This window comes from Scyliorhinus canicula, chromosome 10 (genome assembly GCF_902713615.1).
Source record: "Scyliorhinus canicula chromosome 10, sScyCan1.1, whole genome shotgun sequence".
NCBI classification, from domain to species: domain Eukaryota; kingdom Metazoa; phylum Chordata; class Chondrichthyes; order Carcharhiniformes; family Scyliorhinidae; genus Scyliorhinus; species Scyliorhinus canicula.
The window spans coordinates 12,370,241-12,392,117 of NC_052155.1; the positions used below are offsets into that span (position 1 = coordinate 12,370,241).

A 21,877-nucleotide genomic window follows, 5' to 3' on the forward strand; every position below is an offset into this window, starting at 1 on the left:
TCAAAATCGAATAGCTACCAATAGCAATGGAATATGAAAATTTATTCATAGAGTGGCATAGGCTACTGTAACTCAGGGCTCCGAAGGGTGGTTTAAGGGTAGTTTAAGATGCTTCCTGATATTAAAAGTTAAATGAATTTCCTGGACTCATTATAGTTAATTCTATTTATAACGTATATCTAGTTTAAAATAATCATGTACATTATTTTAGAAACAATGATTGTAGCATTCGCATTCATAGGTCATAAAACAGCAGAGTTGCTTTTTAGGTAAACATTAATCATCTGACACATTGCAGTTCAAACTATTTTTACATTGGCCTGTAGTCCATGTCGACATTTATGCTCCACTCGAGTCTCTTCCTGTCTTCTCACCTGAATCTATCAGCATATCCCTCTAGTTACCTCTCCTTCATACTTTATCCAGCCTCTCCTTATTTGCATATATACTATTCATTTCGACCACTCTCCATGATAGCGAGATCCACTTTCTCACCACTGTGGGTGAAGTAGTTTCTTTTGAATTTCACAGTGACTATTTGATTTTGACGGCCGCTAGTCTTGCTTTTTTTCCTCACAAGTGGACACGTTACTCTGTGTCCAATCATAGAATCACTGTAGTGCAGAAGGAGACCATTCGGCCCATTGGGTCTGCACCGAACTCCCGAAAGAGCACCCTATCTAGGTCCACGCACCACCCTATCCCCATAACCCAGTTATCCCACATAATAACCTTTTTTTTTTATATATAATTTTTATTGGAATTTTTTACAGAAAATATAAAACATAACGACAAACAATGAAATGCAACAAAATAACCCATAATAACTGTGACACCCCCAGACCGTATCGGCGCATGTATCACATCCCCCCACCCCCCCAATCCTAATGAACAACAAACGAACTTAAAAAATATTAAAATTAAATAAACAAACATAGTCATTGTCGGCCCCCCCCCCTTTCCCTCCCCTTTTCCCTCCCCGGGTTGCTGCTGCTGCTGTCCCCGTACCCTATCGTTGAGCCAGAAAGTCGAGAAAAGGCTGCCACCGCCTAAATAACCCTTGTACCGACCCTCTCAGGGCGAATTTGACCTTCTCTAGCTTAATGAAACCCGCCATGTCATTGATCCAGGTCTCCACGCTTGGGGGCCTCGCATCCTTCCATTGTAGCAAGATCCTTCGCCGGGCTACTAGGGACGCAAAGGCCAGCACACCGGCCTCTTTCGCCTCCTGCACTCCCGGCTCCACCCCAACCCCAAAAATCGCGAGTCCCCATCCTGGCTTGACCCTGGATCCCACCACCCTCGACACCGTCCTCGCCACCCCCTTCCAGAACTCCTCCAGTGCCGGGCATAATAACCTTTTTGACGCTAGCAAGCAATTTAGCAAGCCAATCCACCTCACCCGCACATCTTTGGACAGTGGGAGGAAACCGGAGCACGCGGAGGAAACCCACGCAGACACTGGGAGAACGTGCAAACTCCACACAGTCACCCAAGATCGGTCTGAATTGAACCCGGATCTTTAGTGTGGTCTATCCAAGGCTCACTGCAGGTTGAGCATAACTTTCCTATTTTCGTCTCTATTCCTGTAGAAATACACCCTCATACTTGGGTCACTTATTTTATGGCCTTGCTAACCTGTGGTGCCACGTTTGGTGATTAGTGTGGTTACAATGCCAGATGCTTTTGTTCCTCTGTTTCTCTATTCTCCCTAACAAAATGGACAACTGTATCTGTGCTGAACTTCATTTGCCATTTGTTTTAGAATGTTTTCATAAATTTGGCAACTATTTCTTTATGCACTTAATGGGCTGGGGAAGGGAATCACTTTGATTTTTCATCTTCCTATTATTCGTCCCTAATGTCCAAGCCACCCAAGGGTGAGAGGCCCGGGTGAACGTGCAGTCCTGAATAATGTCATTATAGGATGTTATAGTTTGGAGCAACTTTCACAGAGTTTGCTGTCCTTAAAAGTTCAAATCCACAGTACATTTATTGGAAAAAAGTTTGTAGACTAATTATGGAATATAATAAAATGATGCATGATACACAATAAAGTGATGTTGCTGTTTCTGCATTACCTGCAAAGTATGGTTAAAGAGCAATTAAAATATATAACTGTTTTGTTAAATACTTATTCTGGATAATTGTACTAGACAGAACTAATAAATCTTGTGAATGTTGTTGCTTAGGGTCAGATTTTTAAAACTAACCATTATTTAAACAATTTAGAATAAGGCCACCTTTGTTCAGGCTCCAGTGAATGGTTGATTGCACGACCCCTGGTCTAGTAAGTTACTGTGTACTACCCAATGATCAGCTGGCTTCAGATATGCACAAGGTGGAATTAACCATAATTATTCCCCAAAGATTTTGATCTATGGGCTGTGTCTAAGCTGCAAAACCCATATGTGAGTGTGAAACCCAAGCTGTGGGCTTGTCCGTAAATAGATCCATCTGTTATATAAATACACCTGCAGAATATTAAATGGGAAATAGAATAACGTTTTAATTTCTTTTTTAGCATTATTAATGGCTTTCTTATTTCCTATGAGATCAATTCAAGTGGATCCTGTTAACACTGGTAATGTTTATTTATTTCGGAACAGCTCAGGTTGAGTATGAGTGTGCGCGCATGGACAAAGTTGAAAATACTTCATCATTAGACGGGCCAATGACTGAGGAAAGATACATAGTCAATCTCACAAAATAAAAATCATACTTAACATGCTCTGCCAAGACAGGCCAGTGTTGTCCATTTGAGCCTGAAATATCACTGTTCCTCCAGATCTTTTTCATACCCACTTCTTTTTTTTTCATTTTTATAAATTTAGAGTATCCAATTCATTTCTTTCAATTAAGCGGCAATTTAGCGTGGCCAATCCACCTAGCTTGCAAAATGTTGGGTTGTGGGGGCGAAACCCACGCAAACACGGGGAGAATGTGCAAACTCCACACGGACAGTGACCCAGAGCCGGGATTGAACTTGGGACCTCGGCACCGTGAGGCCGCAGTGCTAACCCATTACGCCACCGTGCTGCCTTTCTCATACCCACTTCTAAAGTAACCGGAGTCACGATCTCCATGAAAGACAGCGTCGGCTTTCACTAATAAATGACCTAGACGATGTTGGCTTTGGACTGAAAGGTTTGGATAAAAGCAGCAGCCAAAACGTCAGCACATTTGCTAAGGGATAAGTACCGGGAAATAAATAATTTTGACACCCTTTTTCATTATCTCAGAACAGACCACAGCACTTTACGGCCAATGAAGTACTTCTGACGTTTAGTAAATGTTGTAAAAAAATGCGGAAGCCAGTTTGTGCACAGCAAGATTCCACAAGCAAAGTAAATAGTTGCTGAGCAGTACAGGGCTTGAAAAGAGAGACGTGTTGTTCAAGCTTTTAGCCAGCTCTCATCAGCACAAACACAAAACAAAAGGGTGCTGGTTGGTAAATGATAATTTAAGATAATCAGTTGCGCTCCTAATGTACGCTCGCTAGAAGTGACATACATACATGTGCAGGGACCCTTTCTCTGCAAACAAAAGGAATACGTTCAAGCATTGAGCCATTTTTGAATTACCCAGGAGCTTGGGGAGGCTTCAGTTCCCCTTTGTTTTCTCCATAGCAACGGTTAAGCCAATCAATCAGCCCCCTTTCCTCCTGTGTTGTAAATTGTTCTGTTTGTTTAAAATTTGTCATTCTTACATTTGTCCTGACGAGTGAAGGATGAAAAACTTCGACAACATGTACCTCTTTTCGCAATAATTAAATAAATGATCTCATGATCTGATCTGGTGATGGTAGTTGGGGGGTCAGTATTGGCCAGGATAAGGTGCGCATACTCATACTCCTTTTAGAAATCAGCCCGTCGACACCTGTGAGGGCAGTCTTCTCATGGATGGCTGACAGTGAAGCCCTCTTTTGGTAATGTCAGACTGGATTTTGTTCTTAGACCTTTGGTGAGGGACATGAACCCTCAATCTTCGGAGTGTGAGACAATTGAGGCACAGTTGAACATTTTGTTTTGAACCAAACCAGCCAAAGATTTTAGTAATATGCATTTCTCTCTACTGTATCTGAGTGCTGTCAGAATATATTGTGATAACTGATAAATCTGAAGATAATGATTGGGAGGTACTACTAATAGTATATCCATTTATCACATTGAATTCTGAATTGGAAAGGGTTAAAATATAACATTGTTAAAAGTTGTTATGACTGTAAAATATATTTCTTGCTCAGACTATACATAGCTAACAAGGTAGACTGTTCAGCCAATTATAAGTCAGAATGTCGAACGTTTCAATTATATGTATTACTTTTTGTCATGGTTAATGCAGAAATCTTTGATGTTATTATATTGTGGGCACAGTCTCTCTCTTAGGTTCCAGAACCCACATCATTGGCTTCCACTTATGAGACTTATTGAAGATATCCATTGCCGATGACTTGTTGAAATGTGGTCACACATGTATCTAGAATGTTCTTGATTGCAGTAAATCTATAACTGTCTTGAACCCTTGCATTTCCCCAGTTTTTGCACATTTGGATCTGAGGTTCACAGGCTGGAGTGCACCTCGCGCACCCTCCAGCTCTAGCTCAGTGGTGGGCGACATACGGCCCTCTGGGTTCTGAGTGTGACCCACGAGGCATTGTCCTGACCGTTGTGCACGTGCAGTTGTCCATAACATTGACTGTGAGAGCCGTGCGCTCCCTCTGCGTCCAAAGTGTAAATTGTTTTTTTGTTTTTATCATTTGAAATTGTTTATACAGGTTGAAAATCCCTCCTCTGAAATGTTTGGGGCTGAGTGTGTATCAGGCCTTAGAAATTTTCGGACTTCGGAATATACTGTGCAGGTGCGGCGCGCATTGGGAACTGCGCATGTGCGGAATGTTGGGAATTCGTATTTAATTTTCCTCTGCCTTTGGCTTGTGCGTTCTCCCTGAACACAACCTCACCATTGGTGGCAAAATCTTCCCCCACTGAGGTCTGATATTTCTGGAATTTCCTCCTTAAATTTCTCATTTCGCCTTCAGAAGTCTCGTTAAATACTGCTCCTTGACCAAGCTTTCAGCCACCCCTCCAAAGCCATTCCTTTCGATTCAACGTCTGCTTTCCATATGCCTGTCTGTGAGGCACCTTGTGAGGCTTTTCCTTCCACGTTAAAGGCAGTACAGAGCAGCAAGTTGTTGCCGTGGCTGCACCAGCTTCCCCCAGTGCTGTGAAGTCAGCTCTTGTGTGTGAAACTGTAAGCCCGTGCGCAAACCCGCAGTGCATCGAGCGGTGTGCCTCTGAAGAGAGGGTGGAAATGATTGGAACAAACTACATGCGCTAGAATGGCACAAGCTTTGGAGCTTGCTGCTGTTGGGGACATTTCTCCACAGCGAAGGGCAACTGCCCACTGAAGAACAACAACAACTTGCCTTTGGCTAACTTTATATTTTGACTGTGTTCTGCCAAATCGTCAATTAGTTATCCAGATATCCTTCACTTTATTTACCCTTGCAGAACACTTTTGAGGAACCTCATAAGGTAGTGCATTTCTTTAGCACCTTTAATGTAATGAAGTGCCCAGTGTGCCACTTTGGCAGGCCATTACCAGACATTTCCGGTGCCCTTTCCAAATATACTGTTTGTACGTACAGAAATAGTTACCCTTGTCCTTTGGCAGCATGATGATTTCAGAATCATAGAATTTACAGTGCAGAAGGAGGCCATTCAGCCCATCGAGTCTGCACCGGCCCTTGGAAAAAGCACCCCACTTAAGCCCATGCCTCCACCCTATCCCAGTAACCCCACCTAACCTTTTTGGGCAATTTATCATGGCCAATCCACTTAACCTGCACATCTTTGGACTGTGGGAGGAAACCGGAGCACCCGGAGGAAACCCATGCAGACATGGGGAGAATGTGCAGACTCTGCAGACAGTGACCCAGCAGGGAATCGAACCTGGGACCCTGGAGCTGTGAAGCAACGGTGCTACCATGCTGCCCGTAATGTTTCTTCACACCAGGGAAAAACTAGTCTAGTTGTTTTTGGTTCCTATTGGAATCGTGGAATTCATCCTGGAAATGAGGCAGTAAGTCGAGCTCCTGACAAAGGAGCTAATAATGGGCTGGGTTCTCTGTTCGGGAGACCATGTTCTCCCACTGGAGCTGAATCACTTCTAGTTTGCACTGGCACTGGGAGTGGTGTCCAGAAGTGATTCACTGCCCCTTGCCATGCAGATTTATGCACGGTGGGGATCGCAAGGGATTTTGTCGCAGATCACACTATCTCTGGTGTTTTGAGGGGGGGGGGGGGGGGGGGGGGGGGGGGGGGGGGTGCACGGCGGGCGGTGAGGAATCTGGCCCAATTTCATTATGAGGTTCATTAACTGTCATAGACTAAATTCTTCCTGAATTTTTTTAGATAGGAGAGGGAGATATTAAAAGTTAAGCATGCAAGAGCTGGAGCACCACATGTGTCAAAATAACCATGCACAGAGTTCCTTTCTGGATAAAGATGTGCGGGTTAGGTGGATTGGCCATGCTAAATTGCCCGTAGTGTCCTAAAAAGTAAGGTTAGGGGGGGGGTTGTTGGGTTACGGGTATAGGGTGGATACGTGGGTTTGAGTAGGGTGATCATTGCTCGGCACAACATTGAGGGCCGAAGGGCCTGTTCTGTGCTGTACTGTTCTATGTTCTAATAAGTATGTAGAGAAATGTACAACATTGGAATTTCAGACTCTAAGCCTGCTACTTTTAAGACTCTTTAAACTGAGAGTCAATGTTTGAATATTTTTCCAGGGCCTTGATGCCACCCAGAATTTGAGGGGGGAGATTAAAAACTTAATATAGTATTCTATATGTAGGGAGTAATTCTCCGAAAAGGGAACAAAGTCCCCTAGTGAGCGCGTTTAACCACGTCTTTCCCGGCACTCGCAGTGCCGAGAAACACATGGCTATTCAATTCGACTCGCGTTGAATAAGGGGACTGAATGGGGTCGAGGCCTCGCATAGCCCCGTTTTTACAATGGGGAGCTCTGCCATTTTTAAATGCCGCCCAAGCTCTGAGGCCCCCGAAACATTCCACCCCCTCCCACCCCCACCCATTGTGGCCGGGATTCATATCACAGCATCTCGTGAGATTGCATTGAATCCCGTGAAGTGTTGCAAGCCAGGTAAATCCTGGAAGCGGAGTCACATCTTCACCTATCCCCATAACCCAGTAACCCCACCTAACCTTTTTGGACATTAAGGACAATTTAGCATGGCCAATCCACCTAACCTGCACATTTTAGGACTGTGGGAGGAAACCGGAGCACCCGGAGGAAACCCACGCACACACGGGGAGAATGTGCGTACTCCGCACAGACAGTGACCCAAGCCCGGAATCGAACCTGGGACCCTGGAGCTGTGAAGCAACAGTGCTAATCACTGCTACCATGCCACCCTGGTCTAATCAAGGCCTTAAATAAGAATAGCATAATTTTTTACTTTGCTTTCCTGAACCTGCATGGTGAACACATGCTCGTTGCAAGCTCTGCACATGTACCTGTAACAGGTTTATTTTTATTGAATACCTTCTGCCTTCCCCTATTGCATCTGGATCTGATTTTGGTCTTGTTTCCACACCATGCACCTTAACTTCGATACAAATCCTAATCTTAACTGTAAACTTGTGGATAATTTCCCCCAAAACCTCCATCCAAATGATCTAAAAAAATGATGGTATCAAGAATGCTGGGAGACTTCACCATAGATACATAGAAGATAGGAGCAGGAGGAGGCCTTTTGGCCCTTGGAGCCTTCTCCGACATTCACCATGATCATGGCTGATCATCCAACTCAATAGCCTAATCCTGCTTTCTCCCCATAGCCTTTGATCCCATTCTCCCCAAGTGTATATCCAGCCATCTCTTGAATATATTCAAAGTTTTAGCATCAACTACTTCCTGTGGTAATGAATTCCACAGGCTCACCACTCTTTGTGTGAAGAAATGTATTCTTATCTCTGTCCGAAATGATTTACCCTGAATCCTCAGGCTGTGATCCCGGTTCTGGACACACCCATCATTGGTAACATCTTCTGAACTCCAGCGAGAACAATCCCAACCTAATCAATCTCTCCTCATATGACAGTCCCGCCATCCCTGGAATCAGTCTGGTAAACCTTCGCTGCACTCCCTCGAGAGCAAGAACATCCTTCCACAGAGAAGGAGACCAAAACTGCACACAATACTCCAAGTGTGGCCTCACCAAGGCCCTGTATAATTGCAACAACACATTCCTGCTTCTATACTCGAAACCTCTCGCAAAAAGGTGGTCCAGTACCTGACAAGTTTGGGGCAGGACCAGAACATGTGGGTGTGGTTGGCCGGAGCCCACTGACACGGCTCACCTCTATCTTCCACCCCCGGGAAGAACACTCGTGCGTGACCTGGTCAGGTGTGCCCTATGCACCATCTTTATCTGAGTTAGGCCCAGCCCTGTGCATGAGTAGGTGGAGTTCACCCTATGTAGTGTTTCGATCCAGAGTCCTTCCCCTATCACCATTCCCAGTTCCTCGTCTCACCTTTCTCGTATATCACCCAATGGGGCCCTTATCTCTTCTAATATTCGTGCGTACATGTTGGCACATTTACCGTCCCCTAGTTCATCTGCTGCTGGTAGTGTGTCCAGTAGGGTGTATCCAGCTAACTGGGGGAACGTTGTGATTTCCTTGCGGAGGAGGTCCTGCAGTTGCAGGTAATGGAGCTTGTTCCCTTTCGGGAGCTGGAGCTTCTCTGTTGGTTCCCCAGGGTCGCTATTCTATTGTGTACGCACAGGTCCCTAACTGTCAGCAGCCCTGCATCGTTTCTAGATGTTTTGTAGCTGGTGTCTATTCCATTGAGATAAATCTTTGATTTCTGCAGATGGAGGCTGTAGGCAGACATGTCATCAAGTTTGAAATGGTGTCTGAACTGGTTCCGGGTCCTCAGCGTGGCCACCATCACCGAGCTTCTCGAGTATTTGGATGGGACGAATGGGAGTGGGACGGTGGCCAGTGCTCGGAGGGATGTTCCAATACAGGAGGTCTCCTCCACCTGCACCAATTCCGCCTCCACTCTCCCAGCCACGTCCGCACACTTCACCGGGAAGATTTTGCGTTTGTTCAGTTTAGGTTTGTAACCCGAGAAGGCTCTTTCCCATGCTGGCTAGGTGGTTTGAGACGTTGTGGAGCAGGTGATCCGAATAGAGTAAGATTCTGCTTTGAGTGAGTTTTGACAAAGAGTCATCGGACTTGAAACATTAGTTCTTTTCTCTCCCTACAGATGCTGCCAGACCTGCTGAGATTTTCCAGCATTTTCTCTTTCGTTTCAGATTCCAGCATCCGCAGTAATTTGCTTTTATCCAGTGCGATTCTGCTCCCTGTCTCCCTTCTGGATACCTCTCCACCCCTTTGCTGGTCTGAGAGCGATAGCCAATGGCTCAATTGCCAGGACGAACAGCAGCGGGAACAATGGGCATCCCTGTCTCGTTCCTGGTGGTGTTCATCCGTAGGCTTGCCATGAAGCGCTATACAACAGTTTCACCCACAAGGTGAACCCTGGCACAAAAGTTAACCCTTCCAGCATGTCCATGAGGTACTTCCATTCGACTCTGTCGAAGGCCTTTTCAGTGTTCAGGGAGATGATCACCTCTGGTGTCTTCTCCCCGGCTGGGGTCAGAATAACGTTCAGCAGGCGTCTAATGTTCGCTGTTAGCTGCCTGCCCTTGACAAATGTGGTCTCCTGCGACAACCTCAAGCACGCAACTCTCCAGTCGCCTCACCAGGGCCTTCTCCCTTATTAGCATCCCCCGCTGGGGCAAACCCCGATCCTGCCACCAGTTGGGGGGGGAAGAGACATACCGGTCAGTTCGGCACCTGGTGCAAACCTCAATTTCAGTCAAACGTCCAGTTCTCCACCTGATCGTGATTTGCGATCCGGGGGCGGAGAATTTAGCCCATTATTTTAGTCGGCACAGTGAATCCATCCACATGTGCCTTATGAGATATTCCAATACACAGAAGTTGGGTTTCAGTTTGATAAAACACAAAATTCAACCAGTGTTTAGGCTATCAAAGAGAAAGCCCAAAGATATTTTATTGCTCTGCATTGACCCAGGGTTTGGGTGTAATTGCAAATTAATCATCAAAACCACCAACCAAAATATCACAAAAAAAATTGATAACTCAGCTTTGGTTAATTTAGACTAATCTTTTTTCAATTATATTTCTCTTTAATCTATTGAAGATTAACTTGATTTATAAAACAACGTGGGTTGTACAGCTGACACATACATTAATTCTTCTGTTTACCATGTCTTAATGTTGAAATATACTATAGCCCTGTTGGAAAATAAATGATATCATCCTTGTAATGGGATAACCTGAGGAAATGAGTGAAACATTCTTAGTTTCCAGAAAGTTGAGCACATCTTGAAATATTTATAGATTTTTGTTTTATAAACAAGATGCTTTTTGTATATGTTGCGAATTGGGAGCACTGGTGCTATTAGACAGCAAATCCTAATGGTTTAAAATGCATGAGGTAATAATGTGAGATATATAGAGTGCACATTTTAAACTATTTTCTGAATTGATATATAATGCCTTCCTGGACTAACCACATCAACTTAATCTAGCTATTCAATATGATTAGCATTTTTTTAATTGTAGCATCTAGTAGAATACGTTTTTTAACCACTGTTGAACAAATGCTTTGCATCCTCACAGGAGAGCTCTGAATTTGGGAATACTACGAGACCCAGGGTCAGAAGTTGAAGACAGACAATACCAAATCGACTTGCAGTCCATAACTATTGGAACCGCACTGTGGGATCAGCTGAAACCCGAGAAGGAAGTTGGTAAAGGAGGGCTGTGCACAGAAAGCGAAAGGAATTATCAGAATCCGGCACTGGAATGGAACATGGCCAGCAGGTGAGTGAGTGATGAGCAATGAAAAGCATTGGCTACACCTGCTGCCTCAAGCCATCAGGAGGCAATGTGACTACTATCAATGAATGCACAAAGCCATTTACCCTACCAATTCCATTTACTAGATCATATAATAACAAAATACATCTCCGACCTGATAACGGTCTACAAGACGATGAGTGGCATGGACAGAGTGGATAGTCAGATGCTCTTTCCTCGGGTAGAAGAGTCAAGTACTAGGGGACATAGGTTTAAAGTGCGTGGGGAAAAGTTTAGAACAGATGTGCGAGGCAAGTTTTTTTACACAGAGGGTGGTAAATATATGGAATGCACTGGCTTGGGGAGGTGCTGGGAGCAGATACGATAGCGGCAGTTAAGGGGCATCTAGACAAATAGATGAATATGGTGGGAATGGAAGGATACGGACTCCGTAAGTGCATACAGTTTTAGTTTAGGAAGGTACCATGGTCGGCGCATATTTGGAGGGTCGAAGGGCCTGTTCCTGTGTTGTACTGTTCTTTGCTCTTTGTTCTTTGTACATCTGCACACGACAGTATAGTTTGTTTCACAATGAGGAAGCTATCACAATTGGTGGAATAAAGTGGATGCTTCACTGTTTCATTCAGTTTGTCCAACATACACTCAGCCCATCAGGTTCGTGCCTGCTCTTTAGAAATCCCATCTCTTCTCTCTCTCCCCCCCCCCCCCCCCCCCCCCCCAACCCCAACTCTCTTACCCCATTTCTCTACGTATTTGTCTCCTTTACATATTTTATTTAATTTAATATATATTTTAGTTTATTTTTCAATGTAACATTGAGTTGGGATGTTTGGTATCAAGAATATTCTTGTTTTACTCTGAGCTATTTGCCACAAGGTGACTTGCCACCATTTTAACATGCGTTGCAGCTGGAAGAAAGTGTTAGTTTGCCCAGAGGTTTTAAAAAAAAAACCTGAGCTGTAGGAAATCCAAAATAAAGCCGGGACATGTCGAGCAAACATAACAGAATCACAGAATTGTTACAGTGCAGAAGTAGGCCATTCAGTCCATCGTGATTGTACCAGCTCTCTGTATGAGCATTTCCTCCCCTCCGTATGAGCATTTCAACGCATGCCATTCCTTTTCCCTGTAACCCTACAGATTGCTTCTTTTTAAATAATAGACTTTATTATTATTGTCACAAGTAGGCTTACATTAACACTGCAATGAAGGTACTGTGAAATTCCACTCGTCACCACATTCCGGCACCTGTTCAGGTACACGGAGGGAGAATTCAGAATGTCCAAATTACCTAACAGCACGTATTTAGGCGTTTGTGGGAGGAAACTGGAGCACCCAAAGGAAACCCACGCAGACACGGGGAGAATGTGCAGATTCCGCACAGACAGTGACCCAAGCGGGAATCGAACCCGGGACCCTAGTGCTGTGAAGCAACAGTGCTAACCACTGTGCTACCATGACGTCCAAGTTATCTAGTTCCTTCTTGAATGCCTTAATTAAACATGCCTACTCCACATTCTCAGGCAGTGCTTTCCAGGGCCATAGTTTTATCTATATCTGAAAACATATAGAATCCCTACAGTGCAGAAGGAGGCCATTCGGCCCATCGGGTATGTATCAACCCTCCAAAAGAGCTACCTACCTGGACTCTTGACCCTGCTTTGGACACCATGGGGCAATTTAGCATGTGCAAACCACCTAACCGGCACGTCTTTGGACCTAGGGAGGAAACCAGACCTCTGGAGGAAGTCCATGCAGACCCGAGGAGAATGTTCAAACTCTGCACAGTCACCCAAGGTCAGAAATTAACCCGGGTCCCTGGTGCTGAGGCAGGAGTGCCAACCACTGTGCTGTGAATATAAATGTTCACATTTCAGATATTTGTTGGATCCAATTTTCTACTGGACTATTTCCGTTTCAAACATTACTATGCTATCTTGAGCGGGTGGCCATATAATGGATAATGAGACACCTGTTTCAAATTTAAAGAACAAGAGCTTTGATTGATGCTAACTTCACCATCAGTAGCGGTGCAAACAATTAAGTATACACTTGGCACTTCAGATTCATGCATGGAAGAAGAAGTGTGATGCAGACATTAAGTTCTCGAATATATCATATTTGCAATAGGTGGAGAAGGAAAAATAATTCCTTTTGCAATGTTATCCCACTGTGTGTTAAATTTGAATTGTGCATGCCTTTAAGTCTGATGGTGTTTATTGAAGCACCTAAAATCTAAATGCCATAAGTAGCTTTTGCGGTATGTTGCAATAAAAGCATTCTGTGTGGAAGATAAATGTACATATAAATCAGATTCACACTTACTTTCATATTTAAAGAGAATCATTTCTGCATTTAATGTTTACACCAGCTAAGATTAACCCGACGATCCTCTTAACGGTATTTTAAAGATGAAGTGAATCCTGTTGCCTCCTGTTAATTTTGAGTTGATTTAAAACTTCAGTAGAATAGGAGGCCACTGGACCTATCTTTCCTGTGCCAACTCTCTGAAAGACAGCAATTTAGGCCCACTCCCTTGCTTTCTCCACAGCCCATAGAATTTTAATCCTTTTTTCAGTGTATATCCTGTTATCTTTTGAAAGTTATCAGGGAATCAACTTGCACCACGCTTAGCTCATTCCAGATCATAACAACTTGCTGCATCAAGAAAATCTCTCCTCATCTTCCCCTATCTGTTTTGCCAGTTAACTTAAATCCAGTTCAGCGAGATAGCTCCCCTCATGCTAGTGGAAAGGTTTTCCCTGTATCTCGTCTTATCAAAGCCCCTCATCATTTTGAGCACCTCCGTTAAATCTGATTTGCATGTCCAAACCTCTGCAATCAGAGTTCAAGGCTGGTACGTTTCCTTTCTGTAGAATTTCATACAGGGCTTGTAAAGTTGTTTAATTGCAAATGAAATATTTGTAACTCTCCGTGGCGATCTTTTGCAAGATTGTGTCACAGGATTTGGGAGCTGGTAACCCCTGTTTGGGAATCAACATTAGTGACAGCTCTGTGCACGCAGAGCCACCTGTGACCCGAGCTTAATGTTTCCTTGACACAGACTGCAAATACTAGAAGCTCTATTAGCCTCATTGTTTTAAATTGCCGCAGATGTGGCCATTAAAGTCACATTGGAAGGTGAATTATGTATATTTATTTTTACTGCAATCAACCTTTTCTATTAGTCTGGGACAAGTCCACGAATGGGCAACAAAATAAAAAGAGTATACTTGGAAAAGGTTTATCTTTTAAGCCCCTTTTCAGTTCAGTACTGAAAAGTATCACTTACCAAGTACCGTCAAATTGAAGTTTATCCATGAATGTTATTTAGGAGTAAACTGTAAGCTTTCTGTAATTGTATATAATCCAGAACCTATAGTTGGAAAAAACAAACCACAGGTGGTCTTGTCTGAAGGGTAGATGATCAAACAGTGGGGTTAGAAGGTGCTTTCCACTCATCACCCACTGTTTAACTTTTAGAAGAGATTAGAAGATGGATTCCTATGCCGGTTCAGTAACTTCTGCATCGGAAATGTGTGACCAGATAAAACCAAATGCAAATGAGTTTCATTGGAGCGTTCAGAATAGAAAACCACAAGGCTGACTTGTATATGGGTCAGTTTACCAAGGATGACTGAAAGTTTACATTTTCCCTGCTAAATGAATTCTTCCCAGGGCTCCATTAGGAAAGATCCTTGCGCTGATTTAAGTATGGTGGGTGGTATTAATGCAGCATTTCTGAAAAGTTGAGAGGAAAATGTTCTTGTACTAGTCGAAGTGCCTTATTCCTCAGTTTTAGAATTGTGTATACCGTTCTAGAAGTATATTTGCTTTAATATCAGAAACTAGTGTTAGGACCAGCATTACAATATTACTGTGAACAATTAGTCTTCAAGTGATACTAATGGCCTTTGAGGTTTGTTGATTTTAACCCTTTTGCCCACCAATGGAAGTTAATCTTTGTGTTTAATTCTGTGCCATTTTTGCATAAAATGATTTTGAATAATTCCTGATTTAATGTGAATCAAATTTTCATTATGTTTCCTTTAAAATGTTATAATTGGTAACAAATGACATCTGTAACAGCCAAACAGGCATTTCAAACTAATGCATTTTAACTACATCAACCTCTGAGCAAATAATTATAGCAAATCTAAAAAATGCAGGTTGCAACAGTTTATAAATTACTTCCTTAACCTGGGGATTAACTTTTTTGTGCAAATTAGTATATCACCAGATGTAAATGATATTCCACGGAATCTCTGGCTGTGGAATATGCCATATGCCCCTTTCTTATATATTTTCCCCATGTTTCGTTTTGCTTTGTGGTTTTTACAGATTATACATACTTCAGAGTCACCAAGGTGCACGATGGCACAGAGGTTAGCACTGCTGCCTCACAGCTCCAGGGACCCGGGTTTAATTCCGGCCTCGGTTGACTATCTGTTTTGAGTTTGCACTTTCTCCTTGTGTCTGCGTGGGTTTCCTCGGGTGCTCCACTTTCCTCCCACGATCCAAAGATGTGCAGGTTAGGTGGATTGGCCATGCTAAATTGTCCCTTAGTGTCCAAAGGTTAGGTGGGGTTACTGGGTTATGGGGATAGGGTGAAGGTGTGGCCTTGGGTGTAAGGTGCTCTTTCAAGAGCCAGTGTAGACATCAACAGTCACCTCAGTGACTCGACAGGATAAGAGTTTGGAAAATCTGTTCTAATTTACGACATTTCAGCCTACAACGTGGTTTTCAGGAACCAATTGTGTCGTAAGTCTGAGGACTTGAAAATGAAAATGAAAATCGCTTATTGTCACGAGTAGGCTTCAATTAAGTTACTGTGAAAAGCCCCTAGTCGCCACATTCCGGCGCCTGTTCGGGAAGGCTGTTACGGGAATCGAACCGTGTTGCTGGCCTGCTTGCAAAGCCAGCGATTTAGCCCTGTGCTAAACAGCCCCATATAAAAGCCTGTATAAAAGCAATTTGTTGATTTTCTTTTGACTCTTTTGATTTCTTTCATGTCTTCACTGGATTCATTGAGGGCATGCTGGAAACTGCTGAGAAAGAAGTGGCAACATTTTGAGGAAAATGCTTATGAGTTGAAGCAGAATGAGGTCTTGAGCATTATTCAGCATCCATTGCTCACCGTATGGGTTGGCTATCTTGCTGAAAAGGCTCTGTGTGCAAAGCAACTTCTTATGATCTTCTCTGGTGCTGTAAGAGTCTGTGACTAACTGGTGGGAGTTTTGTATAACTCCGTTCCCCAGTTAGAATGTCAAGTAATAATTTATAGATGCTTCTTTGCAAATTACATTTACAATTCTTTTCATTTCAGGGAATTGTTTTTGTAACATATGTTTTAAGAAGTCTTCTGTTATCACAGTGCGACATTTCACTGCTGTGAATGAAATGTGCTTTTTAAAAAAAAAAATTTAGAGTACCCAATTTATTTTTTCCAATTAAGGGGCAATTTAGAACATAGAACATACAGTGCAGAAGGAGGCATTCGGCCCATCGAGTCTGCACCGACCTACTTAAGCCCTCACTTCCACCCTATCCCCGTAACCCAATAACCCCTCCTAATCTTTTTGTTTTGGTCACTCAGGGCAATTTATCATGGCCAATCCACCTAACCTGCACGTCTTTGGACTGTGGGAGGAAACCGGAGCACCCGGAGGAAACCCACGCAGACACGGGGATAACGTGCGGAGTCTGCACAGTCAGTGACCCAGCGGGGAATCGAACCTGGGACCCTGGAGCTGTGAAGCCACAGTGCTATCCACTTTTGCTACCGTGCTGCCCCACTTAGCGTGGCCAATCCACCTAGCCTGCACATCTTTGGGTTGTGGGGGTGAAACCCACGCAAATCACAGGGAGAATGTGCAAACTCCACACGGATGAAATGTGCTTTTGACATCCAATATCAGCACTTAAGTCAAGGTTTTTCTCCTGCATTCTCTAAAAAAAATGCCTTAACCTCAAAAGTACAATCTTTATTGCAACAGTGCTTTTACTTTTTGTTCTCTTGCAGTCCCTGCGAAAACAATCACCAATTTTGAACCGCTTTTTCCTTAATTGCGAACAGTTTTTTTTATCGCTTAGGTTACGTAATTTCATAACATTGCAAATTTTATAATGTGACAAGAATTATTCCTTTCCAAGCCTTTTATGAATAGTGTGAGCAGAGTGGGGCCAAAATCAGCACTGCAGTACTCCATTACTCACTGCCATCGAGATACAGTCCCTCAAATTTATCACCATCTTCTACTTTAACATGTTGAGCCAGTTTTCAATCCAGTTAGCGAACGTAATCTATAAACCTCAAATCATACAAACGTTTTGCATGTCAAGTTCTGATTTGTCCCATTTTAAACATATTGGCTGTGGCAAAGTTCCATTCATCCATCACTCCTGCACTCACTGACCTCAGTTGGCTCCCAGTCAAGTAACACCTTGATTTCACAATTCTCATTCTTATTTTCAAGTCCTCTCCCATCTCTGGATTCTCCTCCAGCCCACAATATAAGAATGGAGGAAATAAGAACAGGGTTAGATCGTATGGCCACTTGACCCTGCCCAACCACTCAATAAAATCAGAGCTGATCTGATTTCAGTCCCACTTTCTTGCCTGTTCCCCATAACCCTCAACTCCTCTATTGTTCAAGAATCCCCTAGTTCTAGATTCCCCCACAAGGGGAAACCTCCTCTCGGCATCTGCCCTACCAAACACCTTCCGAGATATCTGCATGTATCTAATCCTGGCCTCTTGAGCACCTCTGATTTTAATTGGAGAGAGCGCTGGAGTATGTATTGAGATCGAGGATCAGCCACATTCACACTGAATGGCGAAGCAGGCTGGATGGATCGAATGTCCAACTCCTATTTACTATGTCTCTAATTACTCCATTTGTGGCCACGCCTTCAGCTGCCTAAGACCTAAGCTCTGCAATTCCCACTCTGAACCTCTCTGACTCTCTACTTCTCTCTCCTCCGTTGACACTCCCTAAAACCTACCTCTTTGAATAAGCTTTTGGCCATCGGCCCTAATATCTCTTTGTGTGGTGTCTTAATGTCATAGAATGATTGCAACACAGATGGAGGCCATCCAGCCGTGCCAGCCCATACCAGCTCTAGAAGAGAACTGGATAAAGTTGCAACTGAATATGCCTCCACTGCGTTGTCAGAACCTCATAAAGCCCTTGTGACTGTGGGACATTATATTATGTTAGAGGCGCTACATAAATACAAGTTGTCATGGTGATGGTCGTTCTTGATAGCAGCTTATTCGAGAGACTCCTGTAACTCCTTGTTAGAACTGCAGAGAACGATTAAACCTTATGCGGCTTTGATGTGGTTGACCATATAGTAGATGCTATCCCAGGATTTAAGTCGCAATTGTGACCTGCCTCTTTGACATACTAATGATAAGTTAGAGTAAGGTGCCTGGTTCACATGATTATATTGAGCTACACATCCCCTGTGAATACAGTTGACATGAGGTCAGATTTGGATCAAAGCCTGTTTGGTTAGGATTTCAGTTCTTCCAGCCTGGTCTATTCTACTTGATTATCATGATATTAGTCATATTATGTACAAGGATGCCTGAAGATTAAACGATGAAAAATGGCAGGCTTGTACCAGATTTATAATTGTAAGTGGAAGCTTGTCTGCGGTGGAAAGTAATAAACTTGCTCGGACAGTTATGCTGGAGTTTCTTCTGTATGTACTGAATCATCAGGTGGAATCTTCCCAAATTTACACAGTGTTGGCGCAGGAGAGAAAACTGGTGTGATAGTCGCAGGCTCCACAGCTGGCTTTTCTCACTCTATTGAACGACACTCTGTGCATTTTAAAAGGAGAAGCAAGAATCAGACAGTCACCTGGAGGGGCGAGGCCTAAATACGCTGGCAAGCCGAGGAAAAAGACTCCGCTGTCTCCAACTTAAATGAAAAGCCCCCTCCCTTCACCACAACACCAGCATAGGCGCATCCCCCCACCGCAACGTAAACATCGGGACTCACCCCGCCCCCACTCCTCACAAGTATTGGGGCTCTCTCCCCACCCCACCCACCCACCATCCGAGTATTGGGGTTCTCCCCACCTCCTCCCACACAGAAGTGGAATCCCAGAGGGCCCACTCCTTGCAGTGCAAACTGCCGCCCTGGTACAGCCAACCTGACAGTGAGGGCTGACGCAAATCCCGTTTCTGGCTGCTCATGAGAGTTAGGCGCCATTACGGAATTTTTTCACGGCGGCCTGCGATTTTCCGACCCGGATGGGCCAAGCGGCCTGCTGTTCCCGACCTGTTCACGACAGCGGCAACCACACCTGGTTGCTGCCGTCGTGAACATGGCGCACCAGGTAAGTGTGGGGCCGAGGGGGGGCGGATCGGGGATCGAGCACCACGACCGTGCTCAGGAGGGGACAGCGTCGGGCCTTGCGGAGAATCGGCGCCATTTGTGCCGGCGCGGTGGGCGCCCCAACGCCGGCACGTGATTCTCCGAGGAGCGGATAATCGGCGGCATTTGCGCCAGCGCGGTGGGCGCGATGCCGGTCGCCGATTCTCCGGCCTTGATGGGCCGAGCGGCCGTGTGGAAACGGCAGAATCCCGCCGGCGCCGTCCACACCTGCTCGCTGCCGGCGGGAACTCTGCATGCAGTGTCGGGGGGTGGCCTGTGTAGGGGGGCAGGGGGGCTCCTTCATTGGGGGGGGCCTCCGATGGGGTCTGGCCCGCGATCAGGGCCCAGCGATCGGCAGGCCGGCCTCTCCGGGCCTGGCCCTATTTTGTTACGCGGCCGGCCCCTGAATCCTCACGACATGTTGCGTCGGGGCCGGCGTGTTGAGGAAGTCCCCCGCGCATACACGGGTTGGCGCGGCACCACTGCGCATGCACGGGATGGCGTGGTGCCACTGCGCATGCACGGGATGGTGTGCCACTGCGCATGCTCGGGATGGCGTGGTGCCACTGCGCATGCACGGGATGGCGTGGTGCCACTGCGCATGCACGGGATGGCGTGGTGCCACTGCGCATGCACGGGATGGCGTGGTGCCACTGCGCATGCTCGGGATGGCGTGGTGCCACTGCGCATGCTCGGGATGGCGTGGTGCCACTGCGCATGCACGGGATGGCGTGGTGCCACTGCGCATGCTCGGGATGGCGTGGTGCCACTGCGCATGCTCGGGATGGCGTGGTGCCACTGCGCATGCTCGGGATGGCGTGGTGCCACTGCGCATGCACGGGATGGCGTGGTGCCACTGCGCATGCTCGGGATGGCGTGGTGCCACTGTGCATGCACGGGATGGCGTGGTGCCACTGTGCATGCACGGGATGGCGTGGTGCCACTGCGCATGCACGGGATGGCGTGGTGCCACTGCGCATGCACGGGATGGCGTGGTGCCACTGCGCATGCTCGGGATGGCGTGGTGCCACTGCGCATGCACGGGATGGCGTGGTGCCACTGCGCATGCACGGGATGGCGTGGTGCCACTGCGCATGCTCGGGATGGCGTGGTGCCACTGCGCATGCACGGGATGGCGTGGTGCCACTGCGCATGCACGGGATGGCGTGGTGCTGGTAGAATTGGTAGTGCCCGCGCCCGTTTCGCCCCGTCGTGAAACGCGTTCGAGTACATGGAGGGAGTATTGAGAATGTCCAATTCATCTAACAGCGCGTCTTTCGGGACCTGTGGGAGGAAACCGGAGCACCCGGAGGAAACCCACGCAGACACGGGGGGAACGTGCAGACTCCGCACAGACAGTGGCCCAAGTTGGGAATCGAACCTGGGACCCTGGCGCTGTGAAGCAACAGTGCTAGCCACTGTGCTACCGTGCCGCCCTTTGACTAAACTAGCTGCAAACTGGTTTGCGGCATTCCGAGATTGTGACAGATGCTGTATGAATGTAAATTATTTTCATTATTTTTCTCTCTTCTCTCTCTCTCTCACTCTCTCTCTCTCTCCCCCCCCCCCCCCCCTAACGTGAAATGCAACCGTATCTGATTCAGATCCATCCTTTTGGACTGTTGATGCGTGGCCTACATTTTCTGTTATTTGAAACAGGCATTTTAGTTGATCCAGTTTCGGCAAGGCAAGTTAGTAAGCTTCATGTGGACCAACCTTATTTGGCTTGGCATAAGGACAGGACTGCACTCAGACCGCTTTCTAAGTTCCTCCCCAAGGGGGTCTCAGTATTTTATGTTACATAGGACTTACAATCCCCTTCTTTTATCAAGCCCCTCATGCTTCAGAAGTAGATCTTAGATTCCACTTTGCGGATGTAAGGAAAGATCTGTTTTTTCATCAGCAGCTGAATTCATATGAAATTCAAGACAACTAATTCAAATCTTATGGGGCAAGGATCCTTGGAAATCCTGCCATGAAACTGGGATTAGCAAGCTAAGTTGTGCAGTCCTTGCTTTACTGGTACCATCTGGTGGGCTGCCTGCATGGAGTCTAGTGGCACCATCAAATTCAGGGTTACCAAAAGGCACCGTTTAAAATAGCTATTATTTCGGAAGCTATTTGTGAAATGCTGTTTGAGATGCATGTCGAAACATGCTAATGTTTTTGTAAGCTTCATTACTGTCACAAGTAGGCTTACATTAACACTGCAATGAAGTTACTGTGAAAATCCTGCCTCGTGCTAAAGATGATGGTTATTAATTGAAGGGAACTCTTAGAATAAATAAAATGCAGCCGTGAGCATTCAATGGAATGTTAACACCTCGCTGACTCTGCATTTTAGACCGTTTTGAACCATATTGGTGTCATTTAATGTGGGAGCCTGTTTTAAATTTTTAAAAAAACATTTTCCATGCTACAAGCTCCCTCAACGCAAATTAAGTTTTACAAAATAATGGACAGCTCCAACTGAAATAATGAACTGTCATTTATTAACGGCAGAGACAACTAGCGGATAAATCAAGGGTAATGTGTGGATAG

At 45.3% G+C, this 21,877-nt stretch overlaps 1 protein-coding gene across 3 annotated transcripts in view; it reads left to right on the forward strand.

Moving 5' to 3' along the window:
* LOC119972233 (vacuolar protein sorting-associated protein 13B-like) overlaps positions 1-21,877 on the forward strand; it is a 1,046,946-nt gene that overhangs the window by 779,534 nt on the left and 245,535 nt on the right. For all 3 annotated transcript variants that reach the window (XM_038808618.1, XM_038808616.1, XM_038808617.1), the window contains exon 31: positions 10,746-10,949. In XM_038808618.1, the coding sequence (XP_038664546.1) occupies positions 10,746-10,949 (204 nt within the window). The remainder of the gene's footprint in view (positions 1-10,745; positions 10,950-21,877) is intronic.